At 48.2% G+C, this 27,788-nt stretch overlaps 1 protein-coding gene across 1 annotated transcript; it reads right to left on the bottom strand.

The window, feature by feature from the left end:
• Positions 1–7,816: 7,816 nt before the first annotated feature.
• On the bottom strand, positions 7,817–18,625 carry LOC131562137 (thrombopoietin receptor-like). Its single transcript, XM_058811706.1, has 9 exons — positions 18,518–18,625; positions 9,834–9,996; positions 9,542–9,671; positions 9,112–9,284; positions 8,866–9,008; positions 8,565–8,724; positions 8,311–8,398; positions 8,101–8,192; positions 7,817–8,019 (listed from the first exon to the last, which is right to left on the bottom strand). The coding sequence occupies exons 1-9, from the start codon at positions 18,623–18,625 to the stop codon at positions 7,817–7,819; spliced, it is 1,260 nt and encodes a 419-aa protein (XP_058667689.1).
• Between the last annotated feature and the right edge of the window lie 9,163 nt (positions 18,626–27,788).

Below are 27,788 nucleotides of genomic sequence, written 5' to 3'. Positions count from 1 at the left end.
GAGATTACTTTCCTGCATCCCGACTGGAGGTCAGGTGTTGTTACACGCTGCCTGCTGGTCACAAGCCAGCCCTCCCCAAATGCCCTGACTACCCAGGCTGTTACAAGGGGGACGGGAAAGAGGACTATGGGAGGATATATTACAATATAATCACTACTCATTTGAACATCCACATAACATCTGCTTCTTAATTGTCAGACCCAACCATTGCATTACTCGTCCAGAACACACAAAACCAGGAGAGAAGCCACTGTTGGCATCACAGCTGAAATGCTTCCTAACAAATCTCCCCACATATTTGCACCTTTATTGGACATGCCCAGGGCTCCGGTGCGGGTACATCTCTGCCTCTCTTCCCCTTTGGCAGCAGTCGAACTGGCAGCATCTGCCTGCCAGCAGCAGCTGCTCCCAGCTGGGAATGCCGCTGGCGGTGCTGATTTCCAGAGGCTTCTGTGTGCCAGGGGAAGCCAAGGCAGGAGCGGGTTGAACGGCGCTGGCGCTGCTGCTGCTCTGTGCCAGAGAGCCCCGGCTGGGCAGGGCACGGTGCCCACTGCGCTGCGGGCTCCTTCTCCTGCCACAGCTGGGCACACCTGGCAGCAAGGCATGACAACCTGTGGGCAAGCCAAGGCGTTTCTGGGGCTGCACTGCTCTGCACACACCCAGGACACCTGCAGCACAGAATTTTAACCCTCAAACAGGTAAACCAAAGGGAAACAGCTGGAAAAGATTTCATTTTGACCATTCTTACCTGCTCAACAGAAGTCTTCAAAATGAACGTTACCGAGCAGGGCCCAATTCCTGCTGCCAGCTCAGGGTTAGAAGAGAGGCAATCCTTGATCTCAGCACTGGGTGTGTGGGGAATCACTTCCCTAACACGTGCACACCCAGCAATCTCACTTACTAGTTTGTATCCATGGATCTAAGACATATTCAATACTTTGCTGAAACTCACAGGCTAAATATTCCCCCAAATTATTTGATTTACTGATTGATACTTATTGACTTCTTGATACTTAAATCACTTCTCTGAATTTACTGACAAGAGGAGTGTCCTGTAGGGCCCTACTGGTCATTGTCCCAGGTTCAGGAGGAGACCCATGCAGAAAATAACCCAGGACAAAACTGGGCTTGCAAAGCAAATTCATTCTATTTGTTGCAGTAGCAAATAATACATACCAAGCCCTGGATTCCTAAAAATCTGCTGAGCGGGAGAAGGAGGTAGAGCGTGGTGCTCGGCAGCAGGGGCAGGTAGGCAGTGCACTTTCAGGACATCCCCTGGAGCAAAACCACGTGCATCTCATCCTTCTCACCCTTCCAGCTCAGAACCAGGCCTGGGATCTCCTGCTCAGGAGTGGAATTTCCCAGTTACAGCATCGGCTCACACATGGCTGGTGTGTGAGATGAGGCCATGAATCCAGGATTTAAAAGAACTGGAAGAGTTAAAATTTTAGCAAGATTTAGTTAGGGGGAAAGAGCATAGCAAGAAGAGTAGAAATAATAAGGGATAGTTACTTTTTATCAGATAAGGTAGTTAAGGCTAGGGTAATATATCACTTGCCTGTCTTTACTATGTTTAAAGAAGCGGGATGGGATGCGGATTTCTTTGTGACAAAGAAGAGGACCGTAGCCTGCACCTGGGCCCCGAAACCACAACTATAGCCAAGGGGTGTGAAAGCCTGCCAACAGATCATAAGGAAAGAGGTCAAATTGAGGAAGACGTCTTGGCCTTCATCAGAAGGAGACCATTCCCCACTTTAAAACCCACCAACCCATTTGAAGTGAAAGACTGCAGAAATGCGAAGGAACTTTGGACTCAATTATAATACATTTTAATTCAAAGGAGGGTAGGCAGTGTTATCTAATGAATATGTGTCAGGTTTTTTGGGATTTATATGAATGTGTCAGATATTTTAGATGAGTAGAGATGAGAGAGAGAGCCAGTGATTCTTCACACATGTCTTTAGGAGACAACTCCTCCTGTGCCTGGCTGTAGTAAACACACCACCTTCTACCTTTAACTGTGGGGAGTTCTATTCCACACCTCATTTGCTGACCGCGGCAGGAACGCTTCCCTGCTCCAGCGAGAACATCCGGGCTCTGGACGTCTCTGGGCGCTGCCAGGACATTCCTTTCCTGGAGGCACCTCCGCTCTCGGCTGCTCCTCGTGGGGGACAGACAAGACTGCTGGCACTGTGGAGAAAGGAACGTTTAACTCTGTATAAAGTAACCCTAAGGCGTATGCAGGGGAAGGGCTGTTCACAAGTCACACAGAGATGTCCTGTGCACAACGTACGCCTGTGCAGTTTGGGCTTGGGTCTGGCTGATGGCAGAAAGGATTTGCTGTGTCAATAAGGACCTGCTAGCAATTCTGGGGGTGAATTGAGCAAATCCTGTTTTATTGCTGCTGTTTTTCCTGTGTGTTGTAATTGTGGTTGTGTTTTCAGTGTGTGAATGTTTGAGGAAGATGATGTGGGTGGATGCCAATGTGGTGTATGGTGTGTGTCGTGTTGAGAAGAGTGAGCTCTCTGTCCCCTCATAAAGAGATATTCCCTTCCCGGTGAGCCTGTGTGTGTGGACTTTCTAGTTGCAGGGATTGGTTCTCCCTGTGACACCTGGTGCTTGGGTATACAGGGGGGTTGAATGATTTTTCTCCCACATTGTGGTCATTTGGGACTGCACGGTTGTGTTTGGGGAGATTTCAGGATTTTGTTTGCAACAAGTGCAGCAATTTATGCAGAAGACTACAGTGTGGTGATTTATTATGCTGAACTATGGCAGTTCATGTCTACTGCCCCCCTCTCCGAGCATTTACAGTCTCCTGCCACGAGGAGGACACTCTCTTTCCTCCCCTGGACATCCTCTTTCCTTTCCTGGACACTCCCTTTCTCTCCTGGAGCTGTTCTCCATTAAAGCTGTGGGACTTGGTCCCGGGAAGAGAGAGCGCCTCTCGTCTTTTGCTTTTGTCCTTGTCAGTGTCACTGGGCCCAGAGCTCGCCAAACTGATCCCCCACAAGATGAAAACTGACAAATGGTGCCACACACACAGCTCAAAAATTGGCCACATTTTTGATGGACTGGGGTGTTCGCCACATTTTGGAATTCCCTATTCCTACACAGGTCAGGCAATTGTTGAAAGGACGCACCACACTCTAAAACCATTCTACATCAAGAAAACGGGGAGTGGCCCAAGCAACACCCCAGATGAGGTTGAGCAAAGCTTTATATGTCTTTTTGTTTTTAATAGCTCATTTGCAGGAACTAATCCTCCAATTTTTAGGCACTTTTCAAACAGCACACAGGAAAAATTGAAAGAAAATCCTGCAGTTTTGATCAGAAACCTTGAGTTAGGACAAACTGAAGGACCATTTTCACTAATCACTTGGGGCAAAGGGTATGCTTGTATTTGCACAGGTGCTGGACTTAAGTGGGTCCTGGTGAAGGATGTGAAACTGTCTCATACACAAGAGCACACCGACAATTCCACCAGCAGGGAAATGAGCACGCAGACGTGAGCCGCACGAGAAGCTACGGTGCATGCCAGGCGTTCCCCGTTCAACCTGTGAAAGCTACAATTCTGGAGTTTGATGTTGATTTTTGGACTGAGAAAATGGTTTGTATCATAGAGCTCTTTCAGCAAAAGCGTGGTGTCCATTGTGTTCCAGAGAATTCTAAGATATCCAAATTTGTAAAAATTGAAGGTTAGAGGGACAGTTTAGTGTCCTGTAGTTGGCCAGTCCCTAAACAAGCGCTAAAAGATTTGCTTGAGAACTGAAATAGATGGGGAAGCTTTTGCCAAAAAACAGCTGAACAGGAACATGGAGCTTGATCAAATGATATACTGGCACTTGTTGGTTTTGCTTGCTTGCTTTTGCATGCATACGTGCCTGTAGATCAACCAAAAATGAATGTTTGCCTTGCTTTAGCCAAGTCAGCAGGCTCAGACACCGTGTGTTTGACCCATTTCAGCCCAGACAAATCCTTTGCAACCCGTCTGGTCGGTGTGCCTGTGCCAGCCAAGGAGCAGCCAATACCCAATCGTGACAAATATTGGTGTGAGGCTGCCAACGAGACCAATCCCATAACCAGCTGGCATCACTGGGCCCCTGATCTTCTTAAAGCACCTTCTGAACCTCAAGAATTGGAATTCTTGGTTCATTGGTGATGGAATTTTGTGCTGAGTTTCAGTACCAGGGAGATCCACAGTTGAATGTTACTCCCCATCATCCTGAGGACAGATACTCCAGTTTGTGGTGCAATTGTACTACCCCAGTGCCCCCTAAGGGTGAAACTGCTGATGGGTAGATGACCTAGATGAGTCCCCACATCAATTAGCAGCAGAATATTGGCTCATTTGTGGAGATAGAGCCTGGCAGGACATTCCCTCAAAAATTAAAGTGGCCCGTGTAGCATCAGTCAACTCACTGTGATAGCACCTATCGTTAAAAAAGCCATCAAGAGAAAACACAGAGAAAAAAGATTTGCCCATCATTATCAAGAAAACTGGAATAGCAATTTCAGACCCTAGGGCCCTGCAAAATGAGGTACATTGAATTTATTTCTACATCAACTTGCCTTGGGTGAGGCATTGAAACCATTACACCGATTGGGGTGTTGGCTGAAGAAAGGAGACAGTGCTACTTCCATTGCAATTAGTGACATGAGGACTGATGTTAGTGCTGTCAGACATGCAACCTTACAGAACAGAGCAGCAACTGATTTCCTTAGCAGCCATTCCATGTGTTCAGTGTCACCCCCATGTTCAACACTGTCACTGTCAGCTTTGACAGCTTTTGGACTGTGTTTGAGAAGTCAATTTTTTCTGACTGTTGAAGGGCTTTGGGGCCCAGAGTTCTTGTTAGGAACAAGGGATGAAGCGTGTGAGCCATGCAGTTGTTGGACCAGGTGTTTTGTGTAAGTGGTGGGAAGGGTTTCTTCCTTTCTGTTTCTCTTTCAAGGGGAATATTAATGTTGCCCCTGAGTTCTCAGGAGGGGAGCCTGTGGACAGAGCTGCAGCAGAGGGAGCTTTGCCTGGCACCGAGAGCTGTGGGAACAATCCCCAGGAGCCCGAGGAGCCTGGTAAGGACAGAGCCCCCACTGGTTTAGAGAGGTGTGAGATGGCTGCTCTGAGCCTGCCTCTGGCAGGGAGGGAGATGAGAAGGGTTGAGTTCCTGTCTGCAGCCTTGGTGCTTCCTGGTGCCTTGAGTTCAAATCCTGCGCTGGCACAGCCTGCCTGAGCCCTGCCCTCCACGCTTCTCCAGAGGCTCTGACACTGAGTCCTCTGAGGGAATCCACAAAATTAGAGAGTTTTGGGAAAGCTGCAAAAGGCAGGTCTCAGATACAGCAGAACTGTGATTAGAGCCAAGCAGCAGCTGTGAGATAGGTCAGCAGAAAAATTATTTAAACTGCAGAAGAGCAAGGACAAATAGAACAATGGTCTGTGTATTAACGCTGGTCTAGAATAAATCTCCAAGCTACAGAAAAGTTTATCTAGCAAGATATTGGGAATGTTGAAGCTTAATAATGGAGCTCAGTGCATTGTGTTTTAAGGCTTACTAGTAGGTATTGTCTTCGAAATACACAAGCACTGTTTTAACCAAAGGTACCCGTGCTTATAGTGATTGGATAGAACTACTGTCAATATGCTTTTACTTTGTGTAATTGGTCAAAAAACTTTTAAAGTAAGTTTTAACATTAAGTTCTTTGTCTGCTGCCTGGGATGTGAGCTGCTGGCATCTTCCCATTGTCATAACCATGTAATGAGACTGATGCTGGAAAACAAACAGCTCGAGGCGCGTTCCTCAGCAGCCCCGGCCCGCTCGTGATTTCTACATAGCCCCTGCCAGCGTCAAATGGCACGGCTTGATTTGCAGGGCAGACAGTCTTAAACATCTGCAATATCCTATCAGAGTCCTAGTTTGGCTTCATTCAAGGAAAGAGGAGAGTGCACCTAACACGGACCACTCGTTAGGTAATATCTTCCACCTTGCCCTTGTACCCCTACAGAGAGGCTGTCTGCAAAATGCCCAGAACACCCTCCAAATCTGCAGCAAGGACAGGAAAAGCAGGCAGAGAGTCTTTCTGTTTTCAAGGTCCCCCTTCCTAGGCGACTTGACCCTTTCTACCTGATTCTCACTTGAGATCTACCCATGATAGAGCACTGCAGGAAAACACTTTAAAGGGTCATTAACCACGACCTGCTTGGAAAGCAAGGGTAGAAACTCTTTCCCTCCCTGATGGGATGCGGGCCGGCAACTGCAGCTCTGAAGATGTGCAGCTGCTCCTCTCTGGAGAGGCCATGGAAGGGCTGTGATGGTCTACGGGAACCAGAGGAATGATGAGCTCAGGGTGGCATTTGAGCTTCATGGGAACAAGCAGAATGAAGAGCTCACAGTGGAGATGAAATTTGCCTGTGCCTGGCACCTCCAATGAAACCCCAAGAAGTCCAAATGAAGCAAACACCTTCTCCCAAGAAGCTAGGAAACCTCAGAGTCCTGAGCACCTGCCCTTAGCCTGGAAAGGCCGGGAGGCAGCTCTGAATACTCAGGTGAGGCAGCACTGAGGTCCTGGTATGAGAGCGCTGTGTAGCAGTGTTGTCCAGAGCCACTGCCAAGAAGTTCTGGGAGCTCCAGTCTATGAGATTCAGTTCTACAATTTGAAAGAGCAATGCAGGTCACACCATGATGGCTAGAGAGCCCTGCCCTTCACCCGTGCTGCTGCAGCAGGTGTGGGTGCACATGTGCACACACACACGTGCAGGTGAGGGGCAGCCTTCTGAGTGTCACTATGCCCAGCTGCTGGGGCCAGGTACCCTGCTCCAAGGCATCTACACTGTGCCCTAGACCAGTGTCCCGCTAAGGCCACACAGGGACACTCCAGAAGGGGTCTGTGCTAGCCTGGGTACACCAAATAATACAGATAGCCCAGTTACACTGTCCTAGGAACAGCAATCCAGTGCAGAATGTTCTGGATGCCCAGCACTCAACCCTGCAGCCTACTTACAGTAGTCGTTGAACATCTCTGGTGCATCCATGACCCGTTCTGGCTTTGAGGGAATATTTCTGCTATTCTTCCTGCTGGATCCAGGTGCCATTTTTTGACTGTAGAGCAGCCCGTGCAGGTCCGCCTCCAACAGGAACTGCGCCGTGGTCCTGCGGGCGGGCGGGGTTAGCCGTGCCCACCGGCCACTGAGCCTACTCCGACAGCCCCGCCGGCCTCCCCCCACCGGACCGTGCAAGCGCTCCGGCCGCTCCTCCCCGCCAAAGCACACCCCCACTCTCCCCAGCCGCTCCTCGGGACACTCCGTCAGCCGATACGCCCTCCCTCCGCTCCTCGGGGCTCCTTGATCAGCCGGCACCTCTTCCAGCCGCTCTTTGGGGCTCCCTCCGATAAGCGACATTCTCCCTTCCCCTGCCCGCCTCACCACAGCCTCCCCGCTCGGGACTGCGCCTCCAGGCCGCCTCTCCGGCCCTGTGGCACGCTCACCTCAGCGGCGCCGCCGCCGCTCGGCCGCCCCGCAGCATTTCAAACGGCGGGCGGACGGGGCCGCGCTTGGCCGCTTCACACCCACCGGCCGCGCACTGCCCGGCGACGGCCGCGCGACGCAACGCGATTGGCTGAGCCGCGGGACGGGGCGGAGCGCTCCGCTCGTGAAGTGAGGGGGCGGGACCGGGGGCGGGACCGGGGACGGGACCGGGCGGGACCGGGGACGGGACCGGGCGGGACCAGGGCGGGGCGTTCTTGCTAAGGTGAGGCGATCCGGGCCGGGGGCGCGGCGGCGCAGGAGGAACCAGGCGGGGGCTCGGGGGAAAACAGGAGTTTATGGCGGGGTGGGTGCGGTCATGGCTGCCCGCGGCTCCCAGCCGCTCATGAGCAGGTAGGACTGGTTGGCGATGTCGGTGCTGGACAAGCGGCCCCCAGCGTGCTCCGGCGGCGGGCCCGCCTCACGCCGCGGGCCGGGCAGCACCTCCAGCAGGCAGGGCAGGACGGTCTCCTCCGGCGGCTGCTTGTCGAAAGCATGGCCTGGGGCGACATGGAGTGGACGGGGTAGGGGCTGCCCTTCGAGCTGCCCCCGGGAGCAGCTGAGTCGCCCTGCCCACCCACTCACCTGGCCGTGTTTGCTGCTTTCCTGGAGGAAGCTGCCCAGAGCACGGTGCAGCTCAGGAACGGGCGGCCAGAGTTTCTGCTTCATGTTGCTGGCTACGCAGGAAGGGGCATCGAATTGACCCTCAGACTTGAGGTGCCCTAATGCCCCATGCAAGGTGCCCAGGCTTGGTGCTGGACCCCCCCGCCTGCCCCTGGCACAGCCCTTACCTGTAGAGGGAGGGGAAGGTGCAGCGCAGCCCCAGGAGCGCTGCTGAGAAGAGCAGCGGCACCACCGTAACACTGGGGATGAGCCAGCCTGCATCGGAGGAGGAATGCCGGAACTGTAGCCTTTCCCAGAGCCACCATCTCTGAGCCCCTCGCAGCCCCCTGCCCCGTGCCCCCCTCCCCATTTCCAGCACTGTCCGCCTCTTGCCGTCAGCCGTGTGGCTCCTGCGGCCGCGGCCTCCAGCCCTGCCCCTTACCCGCATCGGCCACGGCATCAACCACAACGGGTTTGGGCCCGGCGCTCCAGCTGCCCCGGTACCACGGCCCGCTGGGCCGGGCCCGCACCTGCGCGGGGTAGCGGGAGCCTGGCCGCAGCTCCAGGACCTCTTTCCTCGCTGCTCGCGGAACCTGCAGGACCTGCGGGGCAGAGCCGAGCTGGAGGCAGGGCTGCTGTGGGCTGGCACCAAGGGGCGGGTCCCGCTTGGCCCGACCCCGCGCCTGCCGTGTGTCAGCAGCGGAGGGGTCAGCGCTGCTCGGGGTACCCTGGGCAGGCCTTGCCTTCCAGTCATGGCTGTTCTCCATGGCACAGCGGACCTGGTAGTCCAGCTGCTCTGCAGGCAGCTCCAGGGGCGGCAGCCACTGCAGGCTCAGCCGGCCCTGCGACGCTGTTGCCTGCACAAGCTGTGGGGCATCTGTGAGCACTGCTGGTGTTGGGGATAGGCATTTGTCGCTCCTGTGAAACGGGACAGGGGACACTGTGTCCCCTGTGAGCCAAGCAGGGGCTGCGGTGGCACTGGGACTCACCAGCCTGGTGCAGCCAAAAGGGCTCCTTGAAGTAGCTGAGTGTGGGCAGCATGTGGGTCCTGGTGACATTCACCAGGACAGAGATGGCACTGCCAGCCTTGGGCTGGAAGGTGCAGGCATAGGTGCCCTGTGCCCCCCTGCTTACCTCCTCGCACTGTTGCCATGCATCTTCCCTGTGGGAGGAGTGGGGAGCCAGAGTGTCTCACCAAAGCATACCCACAGCCAGCAGTCCTCCTGCTCTTCCCCAGGAAAGCTACTGCTGCTTGTAGTTGGAGGTGCAATGTGGTGAGGGGGTATGAGATTGGTGGTGGAAGGGCAGGACAGAGCAGGGCATGGGCAAGGGGCCCAGTGTGGGATATTGGGACGCAGCAGGACCAGTGGTCTCTGGGATGTGCCTGCATGGGTGCCACCTGCCTGCCATGCCCCTTACCTTGTGCCAGCCCCGCTCGGAGGTGGCCGGTAGAGGAGCTGGTGGGAGCTGTGGGGCTCTGCAGGGTCCCAGCCCCGCTCGCAGCGCACGTGCCGCAGGTCAGGGGTTCTGCAGCACAGCCCGATGTCTCCTGGGCAGGGAGAGCCAGGACAGGGAGGGGGCTGCTTCCCCTTGGCCCCCCAAAACTTGGGAGTCACACCTTGCTACAACAGGACCCCCAGCCCTGCAGCCCCAGGCGTGGGTGCCTCCCTGCTGCTGCTGCCAGCACCCTGCAGAGGGGATGGCTGCTCACCGGAGGAGTGGGGGGTCTCTGCAGCCAGAGCCTGCGACCAGGGCCCCCAGACGCCGTCCATGGAGGTACCGTCGGGCTTGCTGCACAGCTGGTACAGATGTGGTACCTCACCCCTGGCTCCAAGGCCCCGGAGCACCACCCAAGTGTTGGCCTGGACCAGCCTCTGCAGGAGAGGGGCCAAGCTGAGGAGCAACTGCAGGCTCCAAATGCCCCTGCCCATCCCTGACACCTCTATGTACCTGTCCCAGTGCTGCTCATTTCAGAGGGTGCTGCCTTGGTGGAGAGAAAAATCAATCTTCTGCCTTTCAGGGAGCTGAACGAGAAGGGACTCTTCACCATCCAACACCTGGCTGGGTCCCATTCAGAGGTCCTGCTTTGAAGCCTCTGTGAGGTTTGCTTGGCAGTTACCAGCGAGGTGAGAACATTGTTCTGAATTGTCCCCCATACTTCATACACGGTGTGTAGAGTAGGTATGTGCTTGTTCATCTCTATGTGTGCTCAGGGTCTGCCTTCATTTCTGGTTTTAGACCTGAGATTTCTAATTTCTGTCAGCTATCTGTAGGATCTGTGGGCACATGCAGCTGTATTTACTGGCAGGTCGGGTATCTGACACTCATCTTTGAGTGCAAAGGCAGAAATTGAGACACTGATGATGTTATTTCCCAGAGTCCCAGTTTCTGCCCAAGCTGTAATTCAACAATGCAAATTATTCTGTAGAACTGAGCCTGTGTTTTCTGTTTCCTGGCTGAGTGCTTCAACTGCTGGTGTTGCTTTTTGGAACAGGAGCACCTGACTCTTTTATCTTTATGACGTGTGCCTTGATGATTTGAAAGCAGCCCTTGCTTTAATTTTCTAGTAAAAGGGCCTAAAATGAAAGCTGTGGACATTTTAGAAGTGTTAAGTAGAACACTGAATGAAATTTTTAGTTTAGGCCCACAGTGAGCAGGTCTGAGGCCAGAAATTGGTGCCAGAGTAAGTGCCTTTCTGTGCTTGTGCTCTCCAGCTGTTCCTGTCCTTGTATGTTCCCCTGGACACAGTGGGAAGTGTTGTCATTTCCTGGGACTTCTCCTGAAGGCAACTGGTTTTCTTTCCAAGGTGATTCTTATGTTTCCCCTCATGGCTTCCCCAGGTGACCAACCTCCGTTCCAAGGTGTCCTGCTCTGCCATTGTCACTCTGGGAGAGCTCTCTGTGACCTTGAAGAAGGACATGGACTCTGAGGTGGATGAGGTTGCTCGGGTCCTTCTCCAGATGGTGTCCAGCTCCCCAGAATTTGTTCAGAAAGCAGCCAGTCAGACCCTGGGGATCATGGTGCAGAATGTGACTCCTGCACGAGCAATGACTGCTCTCATGGACATGGGAGTCAAGTAGGTTCTTCTTCTTTTAGTGATATTCTTCACCTTTGTGTGTGTGGGAGGGAGAAGGGATGAGACAGAGAATGGGAATGGTTGGAGGGAAGGATCCTGTATCCTGCATCTTCTATGAACTCAGTGACTTGATTCTCCAACCAACCTCACTTCTGTCCTCTCGTCACCTATTTCTGCCCTCCTGCAGCCCATCAGTTCTCAGAATCACAGAAGTGTAGAATATGGGGAGCTGGAAGGGGCCCATCAGGACCATGGAGTCCAGCTCCTGGCCTTGCCCAGAGCAGCCCAAGGGTCACACCAAGTTCCTGAGATTGCTGTCCAAATGCTCCTTCAGCCCTGTCAGGCTTGGTGCTGTGACCACTGCCCTGGGGAGCCTTTTCCAGTGCCCAACCACCCTCTGGGTGAAAAACCCTTTTTCCTGATACCCAAACTAAAGCTCCTCTGACTCAGCTTCCTGCTGCTCCCTGGAGTTCTCCCAGTCTGTCAGATTTTCCTAGATGTGGTGACTGATGGGGAAGTGAAAGTGCCTGCAAAGGCCAAGGATAGAGCCTTGTGCTTTTGTGGGCAGAGGGGCAATTGCAGTTGCAGCTGTGAGCAGTGTTTGGTATTTCACAGTGCTAACCACAGAGGCCCTGGGAAAACCACGTCTCCTCGTGATGCCATTAACTTGGGAAATGAGGAGGGTCCTTGCTGGGGCGTGGAGCACATGGGGGACAATCTGCTGGGTGTGGCACAGCCTGCACAGCAGGTGCAGCTCCTGCCAAAGGAGTCTTGTATGACTGTCCTGGCTTAGAGCTCTACTTTCTATGCAAACTGATGTTTCATGTTAGCCTTTAGAAGATGAATCACTTTACAGGCACCTCTACAGGCTGACAGCCATGGGACAGTTGGAGCAAATGCTGCCTTAAATGTTGGTGCTGGGCCTGATAGTTCCCAAGAGACACTCTCTAGAGCAGGACAGCCTGGCTAAACTGCCTGCCCCCCTTTCCTCAGCTTTGCAATAGGGTAAAACATTCAGATGGATCCATTGCCAAGCCCCACAGCAGAAACAGGCTGCATTGCTGGATATTCTGCAACTTCACAGCCCACCACGTGTTTTCCCTGCATTTGTTGTTTTCCAAAGGTCTGCAGATTTGGGGATAAATGGGTGGAAAGAGCCTCAGTCCTGCTGTAGCTCTGTGTACTGGGTGTCCTCTGATGGGTCAGCATCAATTGTCCTAATTTCTAAATTATTCATATGTCATCTATTTCTTTAATCTTTCTCCGAGTAAATACTGTGAAAGAAACTGAGTATCAGACAGTGCAGGGAGACTGAATTCCTCCCTCTTCCGTGCAGGCAGGCCTAGTGTGCAATGCTACCTTTGTGTTTAGCTGAGGACAGAGCCTTGTGCAGGTGTCTGAAGGCGCAGGGAGAGCCCGGGCTCCTTCCCCCAGCAAGGGCAGGGAGCAGCTCTGGCCAAGGCCGGCGCTGCCGCTGCTCCTTGTCCCTGTGCCCAGGGTTTGCTCTCTCCTCCCCAGCAGCCGCCCCGCCCCGGTGCGCGAGTGTGCGGCCCAACTCCTCCTGTCCCTGGTGGAGAGAATTGGAGTCACCCAGCTCGCAGGCACCCCCAGGGCTGAGAGGCTGCCACACGTGGCAGGGAAGCTTGCTCAGGACTGCCACAAGGACACAAGTAATGATCTTCATTTCACCTCCCAAAACAGGAAAACCGCTTTGTGTCTGGCTGTGAAGGTGAAACCACACAAGAGTGGAAACTAAAGGGAATATGAAGTTACCTCACGGTGTGAATAAGGGTCACAGAACCATGGAATATGCTGAGTTGGAAGGGCCCATCAGGGTCATCGAGCCCATCTCCTGGCCATGTGCAGTGACCCCAAGAGTCACTCCATGTGCTTGAGAGCATTGTCCAAACTCTTCTTGAGCTCTGTCAGCCTTGGCACTGTGACCACTGCTCTGGGCTGCCTGGGCAAATGGCTGTGCTGGGAGACCTGAGGTTGGCCAGCAAAAAGGAGCATTGCCACCTTTTTCCTGTGGCTTGAAGGATTCTTTACTGAGATCAAAGGAGCTCAGATCAGCCAGTCCAACACTTTTGTTTGGCCTTAGGTGCACAACACAAAGCCAAAGTGTTTGCTAATGTCCATCACTGAAGGATCCCAAACATCCATTTCCCATTAACTTCAGACTTTGCTAGAAATATTTCAGGGGTCTTTAGCCAACATATTCAGTCTTTCTAAACCTGTTCTGCAGATTTCTAGAATGCTGTTATCTGTGGCTTAGTGAGGTCCACATTTCTTCTTGAAGAAAACTGTGGTTTCCTACTGGCAAAATCAACCCAAACCACCAAAATCCCCTTCCTTTGGTGATGAAATTCCCATGAATAGCTGCCAAGAACACCAGAGCAACTAGCTGCCCCTGTGCATACACAGAGTATAGAATAATCAAGAGGATGCATGAGGTGTTTATTCCTGGCTTCCCTGCCAGTTAAAGAAAGGCAAATTATTTTGCAATGGCAGCAAGACACTGCTAACAGGCTCTGACAACAAAGCAGATGTGTTTTGCTTGGTCTCTGGGATGCTTTGATGCCACAGAAGCACACCCCCAGTTTCAGAGTGAAATGGTATTTTTCTGTTGCCCCACATTCTCCTCTTGCCTCTTGTGTTCAGCTGACAGCACTGTGCAGTGTCAAGTGAGGTAAATCTCCCTCTTTGCTAAGTAGGCAATGCCTTCTTATGCAGGGATTGCACCTGATGAGTTTAAGGTATCAGCCTTTTCTTTTAACACTCTTCCTGTGTTTGTTCACTTTTCTTTCACTTCCTTCCTTCCTTCCTTCCTTCCTTCCTTCCTTCCTTCCTTCCTTCCTTCCTTCCTTCCTTCCTTCCTTCGGCATTATGGACAGGAGATGGTGAAGATGTTGCTCAATCATCAACAATTTACAACACTTTTGGAACAATCTCTTTCCCCCCGTGACCTGGAAGATATTCTGACAAGAATTAAGAAGAAAGTAAGTGCTGGGCAGGAGAAATGTCTCCTTTGTGCAAGTATTGCCTCTGCTAATATGAGATCAAACATACCCAATCTGTCTTTAGCTCATTCCTCTTCTGCTGAATCATTTTGCTCCTGGGAATGAGCTGTTAATCCTCAGCCTGTTCATCTGCAGACCACAAAGGAACTGATATTTTTAGGGAAAAGTGGGGTTTTGAATATTTTAAATATTGGTCACAAAGAGGAAAGGGAAAGAGGAGAAAATGGGTTTACATTTAAGAGTAACCCCCACCATGCTCTCCCTACTCTGCCCCCTGTAAAGCAATTAAGTGAGAATTGTGCTTCTGAAGATAACAGAGTCTTTGCAAAGGACACTGGAAGTAGTAGTGCCAAGAAAATTCCCAAATTTACAAAAGATGTCCAGGTCAATCCTAGTTACTACAATGACTGTCTGTCTTTTGGGAATACTGCCCTGCTGTCCAGCCATGTGGGGCTGGAAGAAGCTTGGTGAATTCAGCAGCATCCAGGGGAAAATCCTTTGTTTGTTTGGGGGGGAGGGATTTTATTTTTTCTATCGACATTATAGAAGGGAGCCTGCCTTTGTGCAGGCACAGGGAGAGTGAGTGTTGAACCAAAGCAACTTCCAACACACTGGGCCAACCCCCAAAGAGTCCAGTTTGTTCTGCTGCTTCCTTCACGAACACTCATTGCCTGCCAGTTTGCATTATTCCCATTTCTGCTCAAGACTAAGGAATTTGGGATTTTAGACTGCTATCAGTCTGGTAGCACCCATGACCTGCCTTGGGCTGTTGAAAACAAAGAGTTGGCATCACTGAATCTCTGGTCTGTTTCATCTGTAAGTTAGGAAATGTTTCCCTAAGCCTTGGTAGCAGTGATCCTGGTTTTAACTTGTGTTTTCAACAGGGAATTTCCTGTTTTATACTCTAAAGATTGATGGGGTTTCTCTGTGTCTTTGTCGGGGATGGAAAACCAGAAGGCTGAAGGCCCATCTGTCAAGGAGCCGGTGAAGGAGAGGAACGATGGCTCAGAGGAGCCCCAGGCCACATTGTCTGCTGGCAAACGGTACTGAGCACTTTTGTCAGATGTGACAAAGCACATGGCAAGCTTTGCATGCCTCTTCCTCAGGAAAAACTGTCTGGCAGAGATGACCAATGCCACAGATTGTTTCCTTTCCCTACAAATGCTCTAGGATAAAAAATGTCTACTTGTGCATTGTGCTGAACACAACTTCTCTAGAGGGTTTTCCACAAAAATGGAGAGACAAACAGACACCCATTGGTGGCAGCTCAGACGATCCAGTGCAGTGGCAAGGGCAGTATTGTGGAGGCTGGGAGAGAGCCAAGTTTCTGCTGCATGACTTGGGACAAGTAAATTCAAAAGGGGCTTTTCTTTCATCTGAGTGGAATCTTTTTCAGATGGGTGTTTTGATGAGAAATCTCAGTTTGGAAGCAAGATGCCCTTCCACAAAGATGCAGTTCTCATCCATGTGCTTTGGTCTGGCTGAATCAGGGTTTTCTTACCCTCAAACAGTGCCAAGTTTGAGTAGTAAGGAGCAAAGCAATTCCTGAACAACTTCAGTCAACAGGTATCTGAATGTGGACTTTTTGTCTTGATATTCCTGTCCTTCATGTAATCTGCTTGATGGACAGCATGTTTGGTTTATTTCCCCCTGTGCTGCAATCAGCATTTAAGACAGGAATTTGCTCCTTGCTGTCTCTTCATGGCAGCTGCAGAGCTGCTTGTACCTGTTCTGCTCTGATAGCAGAGGGGATTTATTTAGCTCTGTCCTGCTCAGCAGTGGCAGGAAAGTGACCACATGCCTCAGTAGCACAGCTGGCATCTTCCTGTGCTCATGGAAGAGACAGGTTGATCAGGAGAATTGTTCCTGGTGGGGTTGTGAAGCTGTGCATCTGGTCTCTAGGGAAGCAAATGAAATGTGAGTGTAGTTCTGGGATGTCTGGCTTCTGTTTTTATCTCTCTTACTGATTTTCTGAATCTTTCAAATATGGCCCTGTTTATCTGTTCAGAATGCATCTGAGCTACTTTTCCAGATTGTCATACCTGGTTGCAGAGACAATTCTCCAGAGTGATGAGTTCCCTTATTCTAAGACACACACGTCCCATATGAGGAGGCATTTAAACTTGGCAGTAGTGTCTCTCTTTCTCCACAAAGCAAAGTGACCTGTGTGCTCTGGCAGCCATCTGAAGATAGATCAGATGCATCTCATCCTTGGCTTTCCTGAGTGAGCACTGGTGAGAATGTCACTTGCAGATTGTCTCCTGTAATGATTGTCATGAAGTCCATATTGCTCTTCAGACCATCATGAGTTTCCAGCTTGAAATGACATAATTAGGAAAGCTGCTCAAGATGTTCTGCTCACAATTAACTGCAGGTATTGTCTGTGGCTGCAGATCTCTCCACAGAGAGCAGCAGGCATAACTTTGCCAGGCATTTTTCTGGGGAAGGCTGTGAGAAGATCAGAGAAATGAATGAGAAACAATTCTTATCTTCACTTGCTGCACCTGTTGTTGTGAACACGTGGAATGTGTTATGGAGATTTCTTTACCAAAGGGTAATTTCTTAGTTGACCTCTGGTGATGGTGTTTTGGATTCAGTTGCCCAATCTGGTCTGTCTGTATTGATGCCGAATTTTGCCCCAAAAGGCGAGAATAACTGCTTAAGAGACTCAGCCTAAGTCAGATAAGCAGGAGGTATTTTATTACGACGCGTCGGAGAAATCACGAAGTGGATTTCTGAGTTCACATAGCAAAAGCAAGCCTTATATACAATTTTGGGTATAGGATTACATCAGATCAGATACATAATCATGCATATTCATATGGGGCGTGGTGTAGGCGGAGCGTAGGTGGAGACATCTCTTTTGGGGAATTTTCGGGTGGTCGTTCCTGTTGCCTTCATCATAGACGGGGTCTTTCCGATGACTCTTCCTCTTTAAACTTTTGAACCTCTTCCCTAATTTGGTCAATTCCCGGTGTACTTGGCTTGGTCTCTATGGCTTGGCAAAGTTCTTAGGGTCAGTTTGACATTGTTGGCTCTGAACATGCTTAGCCCATCAGTTCCCCCTATCCCTATCTCCTTCCTGTCATTGTGTTTCATGCTTTAGCTGATTAATTGCTCTATGTGTTTCCTAATACTATGCCTTCTTCAAATGCCTCACATTCTATGTTTTAACTCATTATTTCTTGGAGGCTATCTGCTTTGGGGCTTCATTCCCCCCTTTTCTTATAGCTTACGAATTCTTTCGTCAAGTTCTGGTCCCACAGGACGCTGATAGGCTCGTGCCATTGCCCAAATCATTTGGGTCCTCTTCATTATGCCCCTTAGTCTCCACCACAAACAAATGTTTGTAAGAGTTAGTAATAACAAAGCTATAATTACTACTAGCATTGGGTGCACCAGGTAATGGAAGACCTGTGTAGCTGTTGGGGAGTATCCTGTAAAGATGTCCCACCAGTGATGCTGGCCTACTTGTTCTACTTCGGTCAGGACGTTCTTTATCCTTTCTGAATTGTGTTCTATCTGCCATACCATTCGTTTAGTTGTTTGATTCACCTTTTGCACCAATTTCTTTACTTTAGGGTGTGCAAGCATTGCTTTGAGAATTTTGACGTCCATCCCTATTTGTAATTTCGGTATCTCTTGATATAGGTTGAAATTTGCGTTAATTAGCTGTTGGGTAGTTATGGGGACAGTGTAATGAAAATCACAACCTATGATCTTGGTAAAGTTGCATACACAAAAGTTAGTATTGTTAGTCTCTTCTAGGCAATTATCTATAGTGACGTTGTCACAAGCTGTCCTTACGCAAGCACACCCATTTCCTATATAGTAAACTTGTGATTGTGTTCTATCATGCGGAAGCATTTCTAAGGTACATACACTATTTTCAGCATCTAAGCATAAATCTTCGGCTTCTACCACAGCATTTTCGCAAACATAGCCTAATTGTCCTCTAGGGATGCATGCTTCTGTGCTAACCGATTGCCACTTATTTTTGGTGTAATCATAACTGGCCCAGACGTTATGGTTTATTGGCCTGACAATGACATCTTGATGTATTGTCCCTAAAGTGAGGATGGGAAAGATACCTCTTTCCTCTGCCGCACTAATGGTGAGGACATAAGCTTCAACGTGTTCTTGTTGAGGTTCGTAAGTGAAGTTTACTAATTGCCACCAAGCTTGATGGTCCCTTTCAAATCGTGTAGTATGATTGTCCTTTAATATTGTTTCCCTTATTTCTTGAGGTAATATACCTGCCGTTCCTTCTCTCATTATTCCTGCCGCTACTGACTGTACCCATTGTTGCGTCTGAGAGCATTGGATAGCAAGTGCAATGTCTTTGCCAAGCTCCCCTGTGTAGTTAGCGAGCTTCACAAAATCCTCTGCAGTGTGGTTCGCTACCATGGTTAGTAATTTCACCACTAGCGATTGTGTTTCAGCTAATGTAAGCATGGATGTACTGAGAGGCACCTTAAGCTTTCCTAAGCTCGATGTGACGGTACTTAGATCGTTTACTAATACCTCTTGATCTATTGTGTTTACTATGCCAAATCCGGTGCCAATCCACCCACTTAGATCTCTTTTTGTTTTTCTGTGATGAGACCTTGTCGCTAGCCATGCATTCCATCCCTTAAGGCTTTGCTGTATAAATGGTCGGCAATCCTTTTGCAAATAAGTAATATCGGTGTGAATTTGCACCTTTTTTCAGGGAATAAGTGGGGTCTAACAATAATTTTAGTTCGTTAGATTTTCTTATCACCTGAGGCCCTATAAAGGTTAGGTTGTGTACTGCTTTACACTCCACTGGTAGGGTGGTTTCTTGAGGCAAGTCTAGATCTGGATACAATGGGATCATGTCTTCTGGTAATTGTATCCTATAATCGACAGCACGCCCGAGAGCACGCCCGAGGGAGCTAATATCCTGTCCCAGTGTTTTCAACTCCCTTTCACATGTGAACGTCATTGACTGATCCAATCTAAATGCCATCTCACACAGTGCTTTTCCTCCCTCAGGACCACTAGATATTACAATTTCTCCCGGAGAATGGAGAAGGGGGTGAGGGTCATAGGTTATGTTTTGAGGGCGTAGCTCCCCAAGTGAATCTTCTCTATAAATCACCCCCTTTATCGGTTGTTGTGATCCAGGTGGATCCTCCCTGAAGTCGCTCCACTGACATGAAATTGGGCCTTTTTGCTGGATCCAGACTGTGGGCCTGCCCATTTTCACTGGACTAAAGGTAATTAGGTTATGTTTAAAGGCTGGCATCAAGGGTTTAATTGTTAATACTAGCCGCCTTGTTTTCCCTTCCTCTGGGTCAAGTTCTCGACACCCAATTTGGACTTGGTCTCCCTTGTATGCTACCATGGAGGGCTGATCCCACACTTCACTTGCATATGGCTGATTGTTACGTAAGGCATAAACCTCGAAATAGGGCCCTCTCGTTCCCAATTCTGGGTGGATACACTGGTGCGCATGAGACCATGGGTCTATTGGGGAAGAGTCTTGGGGAAGCACTATACTTATCATTAGTCCAATGATCAGGGTTGTGAAGATCTGAGGTGGAGTCAGGATCATGATGTCTGCTCCTCTTTTTTATTCTCCGGAGCTTTCTTGACTCGTGAGTAATGGATCCACGTGGGTCGCTCCTTGATCCGAACCGCAGTGAAGGTAGTCAGCAGTACTTGGAAAGGTCCCTCCCACTTCTCTTGTAGGGGTTTTCCTAAAAGATTCTTAACATACACCCAATCACCGGGATTAAACGGATGCAATTTGCAGTCGGGTTGTTTAGGTTGGTGCCCTATCACCACAGTAGCATTCTTATCAAACTGTTTCCCCACCGTAATTACATAATCATAAATATACTGATTACCGATTTGGTCTATAGCGTCCCCATTTACAACTTGCATAGCATAAGGTCTACCATACAAAATTTCAAATGGGCTTAACTTTTCTTTTGATCTTGGTTTGACTCTCAGCCTAAGCAGAGCAATAGGCAAAGCCTGATACCACTGCAAATTAGTCTCCTGGCATATTTTGGCAATTTGCTGTTTGATGAGATGATTCATCTTTTCCACTTGCCCACTGGCCTGTGGACGATAAGGTGTGTGTAGTTGCCATTTGATTTGTAATGCTTTGCTTATTGCTCTCACCACTTTTGCACAGAAGTGTGTACCTCTATCCGAAGAAATGCTCTTTGGTACCCCAAACCATGGAATAATTTCATTCAACAGTACTTTAGTCACTTCTCTTTCCTTATTTGTCCTACAAGGGAATGCTTCAGGCCACCCAGAAAATGTATCAGTTAGTACCAACAAATACCGAAACCCCCCTTTTCTTGGGAGTTCAGAAAAATCAATTTGCCATACTTCACCTGGGAATTTACCTCGATTTATGGCTCCTTGATGTACTTTGGTTCCTGTGTTCGGGTTACTTTTCAGACACCGCTCGCACTGGGATGTGACGTGCTTTACAGTAGTAAATAATTTCGGTCCTGCTATCCTGGCTCGCAAATGTTGATAAAGCGGATCTAGACCCCAATGGGCCTTTTCATGCTCCGCCTTCACAATCTGCCACATTATGTTCCCTGGTATTATCAACTGTCCTGTTTCTAATTGTCCCCATCCACTGTCTAACAGTTTACCTTTATTCTTTTGAATCCATCTATGATCTGATTCTTGGTATTCTGGCTGGATATTGGTATCCAGCTCTCCTGGTATTAGGGCCACTATTTCCACTTCTCTTTTCCTTGTGGCAGCCAATTTAGCTTCTGTATCTGCCTTCCTGTTCCCTATTTCTGGAATAGTGTTACCTTTCAGATGTCCTTTACAATGCATTATGGCCACTTGTGCTGGGAGTTGGACCGCCTCTAGCAATCGCAGAATCTCTTCTGCATGTTTGACTGTTTTTCCTTGTGTAGTCAATAGTCCTCTTTCTTTCCAGATGGCCCCATGAGCATGTACAACAGAGAAGGCATATTTAGAGTCTGTCCATATATTAATTTGTATGTTTTCTGCCAATTCCAGGGCTCGGGTCAGAGCTATCAGCTCTGCCTTTTGGGCTGAGGTCCCTGCAGGCAAGGGGTTTGACTCAATTACCCTTTCTGTAGTGGTGACTGCATAGCCAGCCATTCTTACTCCTTGCTTCACGAAGCTGCTGCCATCTGAGAACCAGTTGTCCGCACCTTCGAGCGGCTCTTCTTTGAGATCTGGGCGACTGGAATAGACGGCTTCAATTGTTTCCAGGCAGTCGTGTTCGATGGGTTCTGCTGGGGCTCTCCCTTCTAGAAATGAAGCTGGGTTCACAATGTTAGTTACCTGAATGGTTACGTCATCTGATTCAGCCAAGATGGCCTGGTATTTTAGGAATCTGGAAGGGGACAACCAATGGTTGCCTTTCTGTTCCAGCACAGCCGACACAGTGTGAGATACTAACACAGTCATCTTTTGGCCCAGTGTGAGCTTTCTGGCCTCTTCTATGTTAATTATCACTGCGGCCACTGCCCTCAGACAGCCTGGCCATCCTTTACTTACTTCATCCAATCGCTTGGAGAAGTAGGCCACAGCTCTCTTGTGTGTTCCCAACTGCTCTGCCAGGACTCCTAGGGCCATCCCTTGTCGTTCATGGGAGAACAGCCAGAATGGTTTTGATACATCTGGGAGACCTAAAGCCGGTGCTCTCATTAGCTCCAGCTTCAACTTCTTGAAGGCCCCTTCTGCCTCGGGAGTCCAAACTAGAACATCCTTAGTTTCTTTCAACAAATCGTACAGTGGTTTAGCGAGTATCCCGTACTGGTAGATCCATAGCCGACACCAACCTGTCATCCCCAGAAAGGCGCGCAGATCTCTCACTGTCTCTGGTTTAGGCATTTGACAGATGGCCTCTTTCCTAGCTGCTCCCAGGGATCGCTGTCCTCTGGAGACTTCGTATCCCAGGTACACCACTTCTTTTTGCACCAGCTGTGCTTTCTGTTGAGAGACTCGGTATCCACTTAAACCCAGGAAATTTAACAAGGAAATAGTCCATTCAATGCATTCTTCCTCTGTCACTGTTGCTATTAAGAGGTCATCTACGTATTGCAGAAGGGTGCCATCTCCCAGCGGCCTTTCCCACTGTTCTAATTCTTTGGCTAACTGATTCCCAAAAATCGTAGGGGAGTTCGCCCATCCTTGGGGCAATACCGTCCAGGTAAGTTGGGTCTTTCTTCCTTTATCTACAGATTCCCATTCAAAGGCAAAAATCTTTTGACTCTCGGGAGCTAAGGGAAGGCAGAAGAATGCATCTTTCAAGTCTAATACAGTGAACCAAGCCAAATTATCCTTGAGTCTAGTTAAAAGCGTGTATGGATTAGCAACCAAAGGATGTAATATCTTGGTTATTTCGTTTACTGCTCTCAAGTCCTGAACTAGTCTATAAGCTCCATTAGGTTTTTTTTTTTACTGGCAAGATTGGTGTATTAAAATCCGATTCACATTCTACCAATAACCCCAGTTCCAGAAACCTTTTGATTATGGGCTCAATCCCCTTCCTGTCTTCTATTCTCAAAGGGTATTGTTTTCTTACCACCGGTCTTGCCCCGTCTTTAAGTTCAACAACAATCGGTGCTGCTTGTTTTGATTTTCCAGGTATATCAGTAGCCCATACTAATGGGTATGCCTCGCTCAGGACTCGCTCAAAATTGTGATTCTCAGGTTTAGGTTTCACACAACTGATTGTTAGGCTTAGGGCTGTAATCAGTTGTTCTTCTTTTACTTGAAATTCAAATCTGTCCTTTTTGAACTTTATTATGGCTCCCAAGTTCTCTAGTAAGTCTCTCCCTAGTAGAGGTTTTGGCGAATTTGGCAAATACAAATCTGTATTTGATAGGTTTCAAAAAGTAAGCTTTTTCTGGTTGGCCTGTTGCTCCCACAACTTGTACAAATTCATCACTTTTAGGTACCAATTCTTGATTTAAAACCGAAAAAGTTGCTCCCGCATTAACCAAAAGTACTGTTTGAACTGTGCTTTAACCCACTGAGTTAATTGATCTACTATAATTAACAGATATTTCCACCGACCTACTTTAAGCAAGTCTACAGAATTAACCTGGATCTTTTGAAATAGCCGCTAGGCTGTTTTGCATCCTCCAGAGGGAGGGCTTTTAAACACCTTCTTATTTACCTTTTAACAGGTGAGACACCCCTGGGTAATTTGCCTTTTAATTTCAAATATCCCCATACACCAAAAAAATTTTAAAAGGTGATCACAAAAGGCTCTTGTTATCCCAGTATGTCCGTCTATACAAGTTATCTAAGATCTAATGTGCCACTGGTTTTGGCATCATAATTCTATCATCAAGAAAAACTCACTTTTCCTCCTTAAATGTTGCTCCTAATTTCCTTATAGCTACCAATTTTACTAGCAGGAGGGAAAGAGTCTCCTGCTGGATTTCTATTTTTATTTTTGTAAGGTCATGATTTTAGTATCTCCTTTTCTTGAGGTCGCTCTTCTGCTTTTTTTTTTTTTATCAGCCAAATTATTTTTCTGACTCTATTATCCTTAAGTCCCCTTTCCTTCCAAACTTCTTTAAAAGTATGTACTACACTAAAAGCATATTTGGAGTCTGTATAAATAGTCCCTTCTTGCCTTTTTAAAATCCACAGGCTTGCCCCGACCAGGAGGGACTAAAGGGACCAGACTCCTTCACTCTAAACCTTTTTCTACCTCACCTGGATGCCAACCCATGTCATTAATTTCTAGATTGTCTTCTTCAGGTAAAGAATGAATTTCAAGTTTTCCTTCACAGGGTTTTATCTGTAAATTTAGGGCTATTATTAGATCTCTGCCTAACATATCTTCCTCGGCCTCTGGTATCAACAATAAATCATTTACTCCAAATTTGTCATTCGTTTCAACTTTTACTCCTTTTATTACAGGAACAGGGAAAGCTTCTCCTGTAACTCCGATTACTGAGATTTGTTCACAACTGATCTCACATCCCTGGGGTAATTTCATCACTGTTGACCGAGAAACTCCTGTATTTACTAAAAATACAAATTCTTCACTCTGAGGACCTACTCTTAGTTTTATTATCAAGGGCTCTTCTAGGTGTAATTCGATCCTCTTCGTTAAACAAAACTCTTGCCCTTTCTGATTCTCCTGAGAAGTTTTCTCATCTTGCTGTTTCTTCTGTTTCTTTCTGCAATTTTTTTTTGCAGGTGCCCCTTTTTATGACAATAAAAACAGGTAGGTCCCGCACCCTTCAAAGTGGGGCAAGAATTTTTAAAGTTTTTTTTTTTTGTTTTTTTTTTGTTTTTTTTTTTTTTTTTTTTGCTGCGGGAAAAATGCACAGGTCTTGTGTTCCTAAGAATAGATCCTGGCATCCACTGTTTGTCTTTCCCTGCAAATTTTCTGTATTCAAAACTGTCTGCAATTCTTGAACTGCTGCCACCAAAATTCTGGCATCTGCTTTCTGCTTTTTCTCATTTCTACTACATGCATCACAGCAACGTTCTTTAGGCTTCGAACCTTTCTTATCCTTTTCCAGGGCGAGTACCAGGGGGTCCTGAGGTGCTACGTTTACCCCGCACTCTCTTTGCCACTCCTGTTTATTTCTTAGGGTAAAGAACATGTCAGCATACATCACTTCGTACTCTGTTGACCTCCCATAGTTATTCCCTGTGTTGGTTTAACACTTCACACACAATTTTCAGTCGCTTTGTCCTGGCTTCTCGCGTCGCAGCGATGCTGCGTCTCATTCACTCTCAGCCATACCCACACACCTTTATAAAATAGTTCCTACCTTATGGTCTATATCAGAACAGACTGTTTTACCAGGTTTGGTCACAAGAGGTCGCTTACAGACCATGAGACACCGGTTTGCCAGATTCATACAATCGCAGCCGTAGACAATATAACAATTGCAGGGGGTCACAATTTTCTTCCGGATATCTATCAACTTATTCTCTTCTAAAAATTATAGAGAGAGCAGCAAGATGTTTTCTGTAAAATTTTGCAACAAACACATAGAACAGACACAAAAGATCACCGGCTGACAGACCTCTTCAGATAGCAGTTTCAGTTCTTAACCCTTAATTCACAGTATTACAACATCAAACACAATGTTAAAACAGTTTCCCATACAGACCAAAAATACCAAGATGAACAAATACTTCTTTCAGCAGGACTTTATCCTTTTCTCTACAAAACAATGCCGGGAATCTAACCCTGGCCAATCAATGCTAGCAACCCAATGCTAGCAGCCCAATGCTAGCAACCCAATGCTAGCAGCCCAATGCTAGCAACCCAATGCTGGGGTTTTAACCCAGCTGGGATTCGTTACCGGGGCGTCCCCCAGCTTTCCCTTCGGGCGGTCACGTCTGACCCCCGTTTCCCTACCAATAAAACCAATAAACAATTAAAATACCTCTTAATTGAAGCAGGAGATGCAGGGAACCCTCCGTCCACCAAGGCGCCGGTCCAGGGGGGTCTCTTCTGACAAAAAAATTCGTCAGGGGCGCCCAGAGAATCCCGACCCCGGACCCGGCCCGGGAGGACCTCAAGGCCCGGATCTCCTGTCTGGTCCCATCTGGGTCGCCAGAAAATGATGCCGAATTTTGCCCCAAAAGGCGAGAATAACTGCTTAAGAGACTCAGCCTAAGTCAGATAAGCAGGAGGTATTTTATTACGACGCGTCGGAGAAATCACGAAGTGGATTTCTGAGTTCACATAGCAAAAGCAAGCCTTATATACAATTTTGGGTATAGGATTACATCAGATCAGATACATAATCATGCATATTCATATGGGGCGTGGTGTAGGCGGAGCGTAGGTGGAGACATCTCTTTTGGGGAATTTTCGGGTGGTCGTTCCTGTTGCCTTCATCATAGATGGGGTCTTTCCGATGACTCTTCCTCTTTAAACTTTTGAACCTCTTCCCTAATTTGGTCAATTCCCGGTGTACTTGGCTTGGTCTCTATGGCTTGGCAAAGTTCTTAGGGTCAGTTTGACATTGTTGGCTCTGAACATGCTTAGCCCATCAGTTCCCCCTATCCCTATCTCCTTCCTGTCATTGTGTTTCATGCTTTAGCTGATTAATTGCTCTATGTGTTTCCTAATACTATGCCTTCTTCAAATGCCTCACATTCTATGTTTTAACTCATTATTTCTTGGAGGCTATCTGCTTTGGGGCTTCAGTATCAGACTGTCTGTGAGGGCGATGAGTTTCAGTATAGTATAGCATAGCATAGCATAGTATAGTATAGTATGGTATAGTATAGTATAGTATAGTATAGTATAGTATAGTATAGTATAGTATAGTGTAATAAAGTGATGGATCAGCCTTCTGGAATGATGGAGTCAATGCTAATTATTTCCACTATGGGGATGCCATGCTACGATAATTATCACCACCAGGTCCTCATTTGGTTTTATTTCCCAGGGTGAAATCTCCCTCTGATGGACACCTCCTACCCCGTGCAAAAGCCCAGGTCACGTCACCTCCAGCTGTGGAAGAAACGGAGCTGCTCCAGAAGCTTCACCATCTCCTGGAAGCCAAGAGGTTTCAGGCACGGATGGAAGGAGTGGAACTTCTCCTAGACCTGTGCAAAAACAGCCCCCAGCTCATCTCCACTAACATTGCCCAAGTATGTGGGGTATCTTCGCTGCTCCTTTCCTTTAGCTCCTTTCCTAAACCTGTAGCAGCAAAGTTAATTCAGTGTGTCTTGGCACTCTGTCCTGGCTTTTTGGGACACGCTGGTCCCTCTCACCCAGACAAATGTAATTCAGGTCCAGGCTTCAGGACAAGTTATTTCAGTCCAGCTGTATTTGTCTGGCAGGTGCCTATTGATGCTGTTCATCAGATGATGGCAGAATTTTCTGCTGGTGTAACTGCTGCTCTCTCCTACTCCCAGCTGGGTGAAGTGAAGGGAATCCATGAAAGCATGGCAATTGTTCTCTAGACCAAAAATGGGTTTGCATAGGGAAGAGAAGAATCAGGCTGGGTTGATTTAAACCCAGCTGTTTTTTTCAAAGAATACTTCTATATACTCCATCTTGTCTTACACAGGCACAGCTCGTGCTACTCATTTCCATCCTTGTTCCTATTCCTCTTGGTAAAGACAGTGCTCACCCTTCTTGGGGTCTTTTTTTCTCTTTGGAAAAGGAGGAAAACAGCTAAGGACTCATCTCTGCCTTCTCCTCCCAGTAGCTGCTTTTTCCCTTTTTCCAGGAAAAGCTGCCTGATAATGAGGCTATCAAGGGACTGAACCTACTGTAATGAGAGCTGTACAGCACATTACATTTCAGAAGTCCACCTGTTACCTAGAGAAATGGTCTGGTGTCGCAGACATTTTTTCATAGAAATCCTTTCTTTGGGATTTGTTCATCTTCTGGGAAGCTGAGGCCCCAGAAGAAGAATGTAAACAATTGTTATTGGCTGGTGTGGAATGTAACAGGTGCAGCGGTGATTTGGCTTCTGTGTTTGGATTTGCTGACCACTTACAGGAGAGTTTGTCCTTCCTTTCTGCTGGACACAGAACTTTGTTATTCATTCTTTTCTATGCTATTCTTAGCTTAGCAGCCTCTGCAACG

This window comes from Ammospiza caudacuta, chromosome 10, assembly GCF_027887145.1.
Source record: "Ammospiza caudacuta isolate bAmmCau1 chromosome 10, bAmmCau1.pri, whole genome shotgun sequence".
NCBI classification, from domain to species: domain Eukaryota; kingdom Metazoa; phylum Chordata; class Aves; order Passeriformes; family Passerellidae; genus Ammospiza; species Ammospiza caudacuta.
The sequence above is the reverse complement of the archived record's forward strand: the minus strand, read 5'-3'. Positions and strand labels throughout refer to the sequence as shown.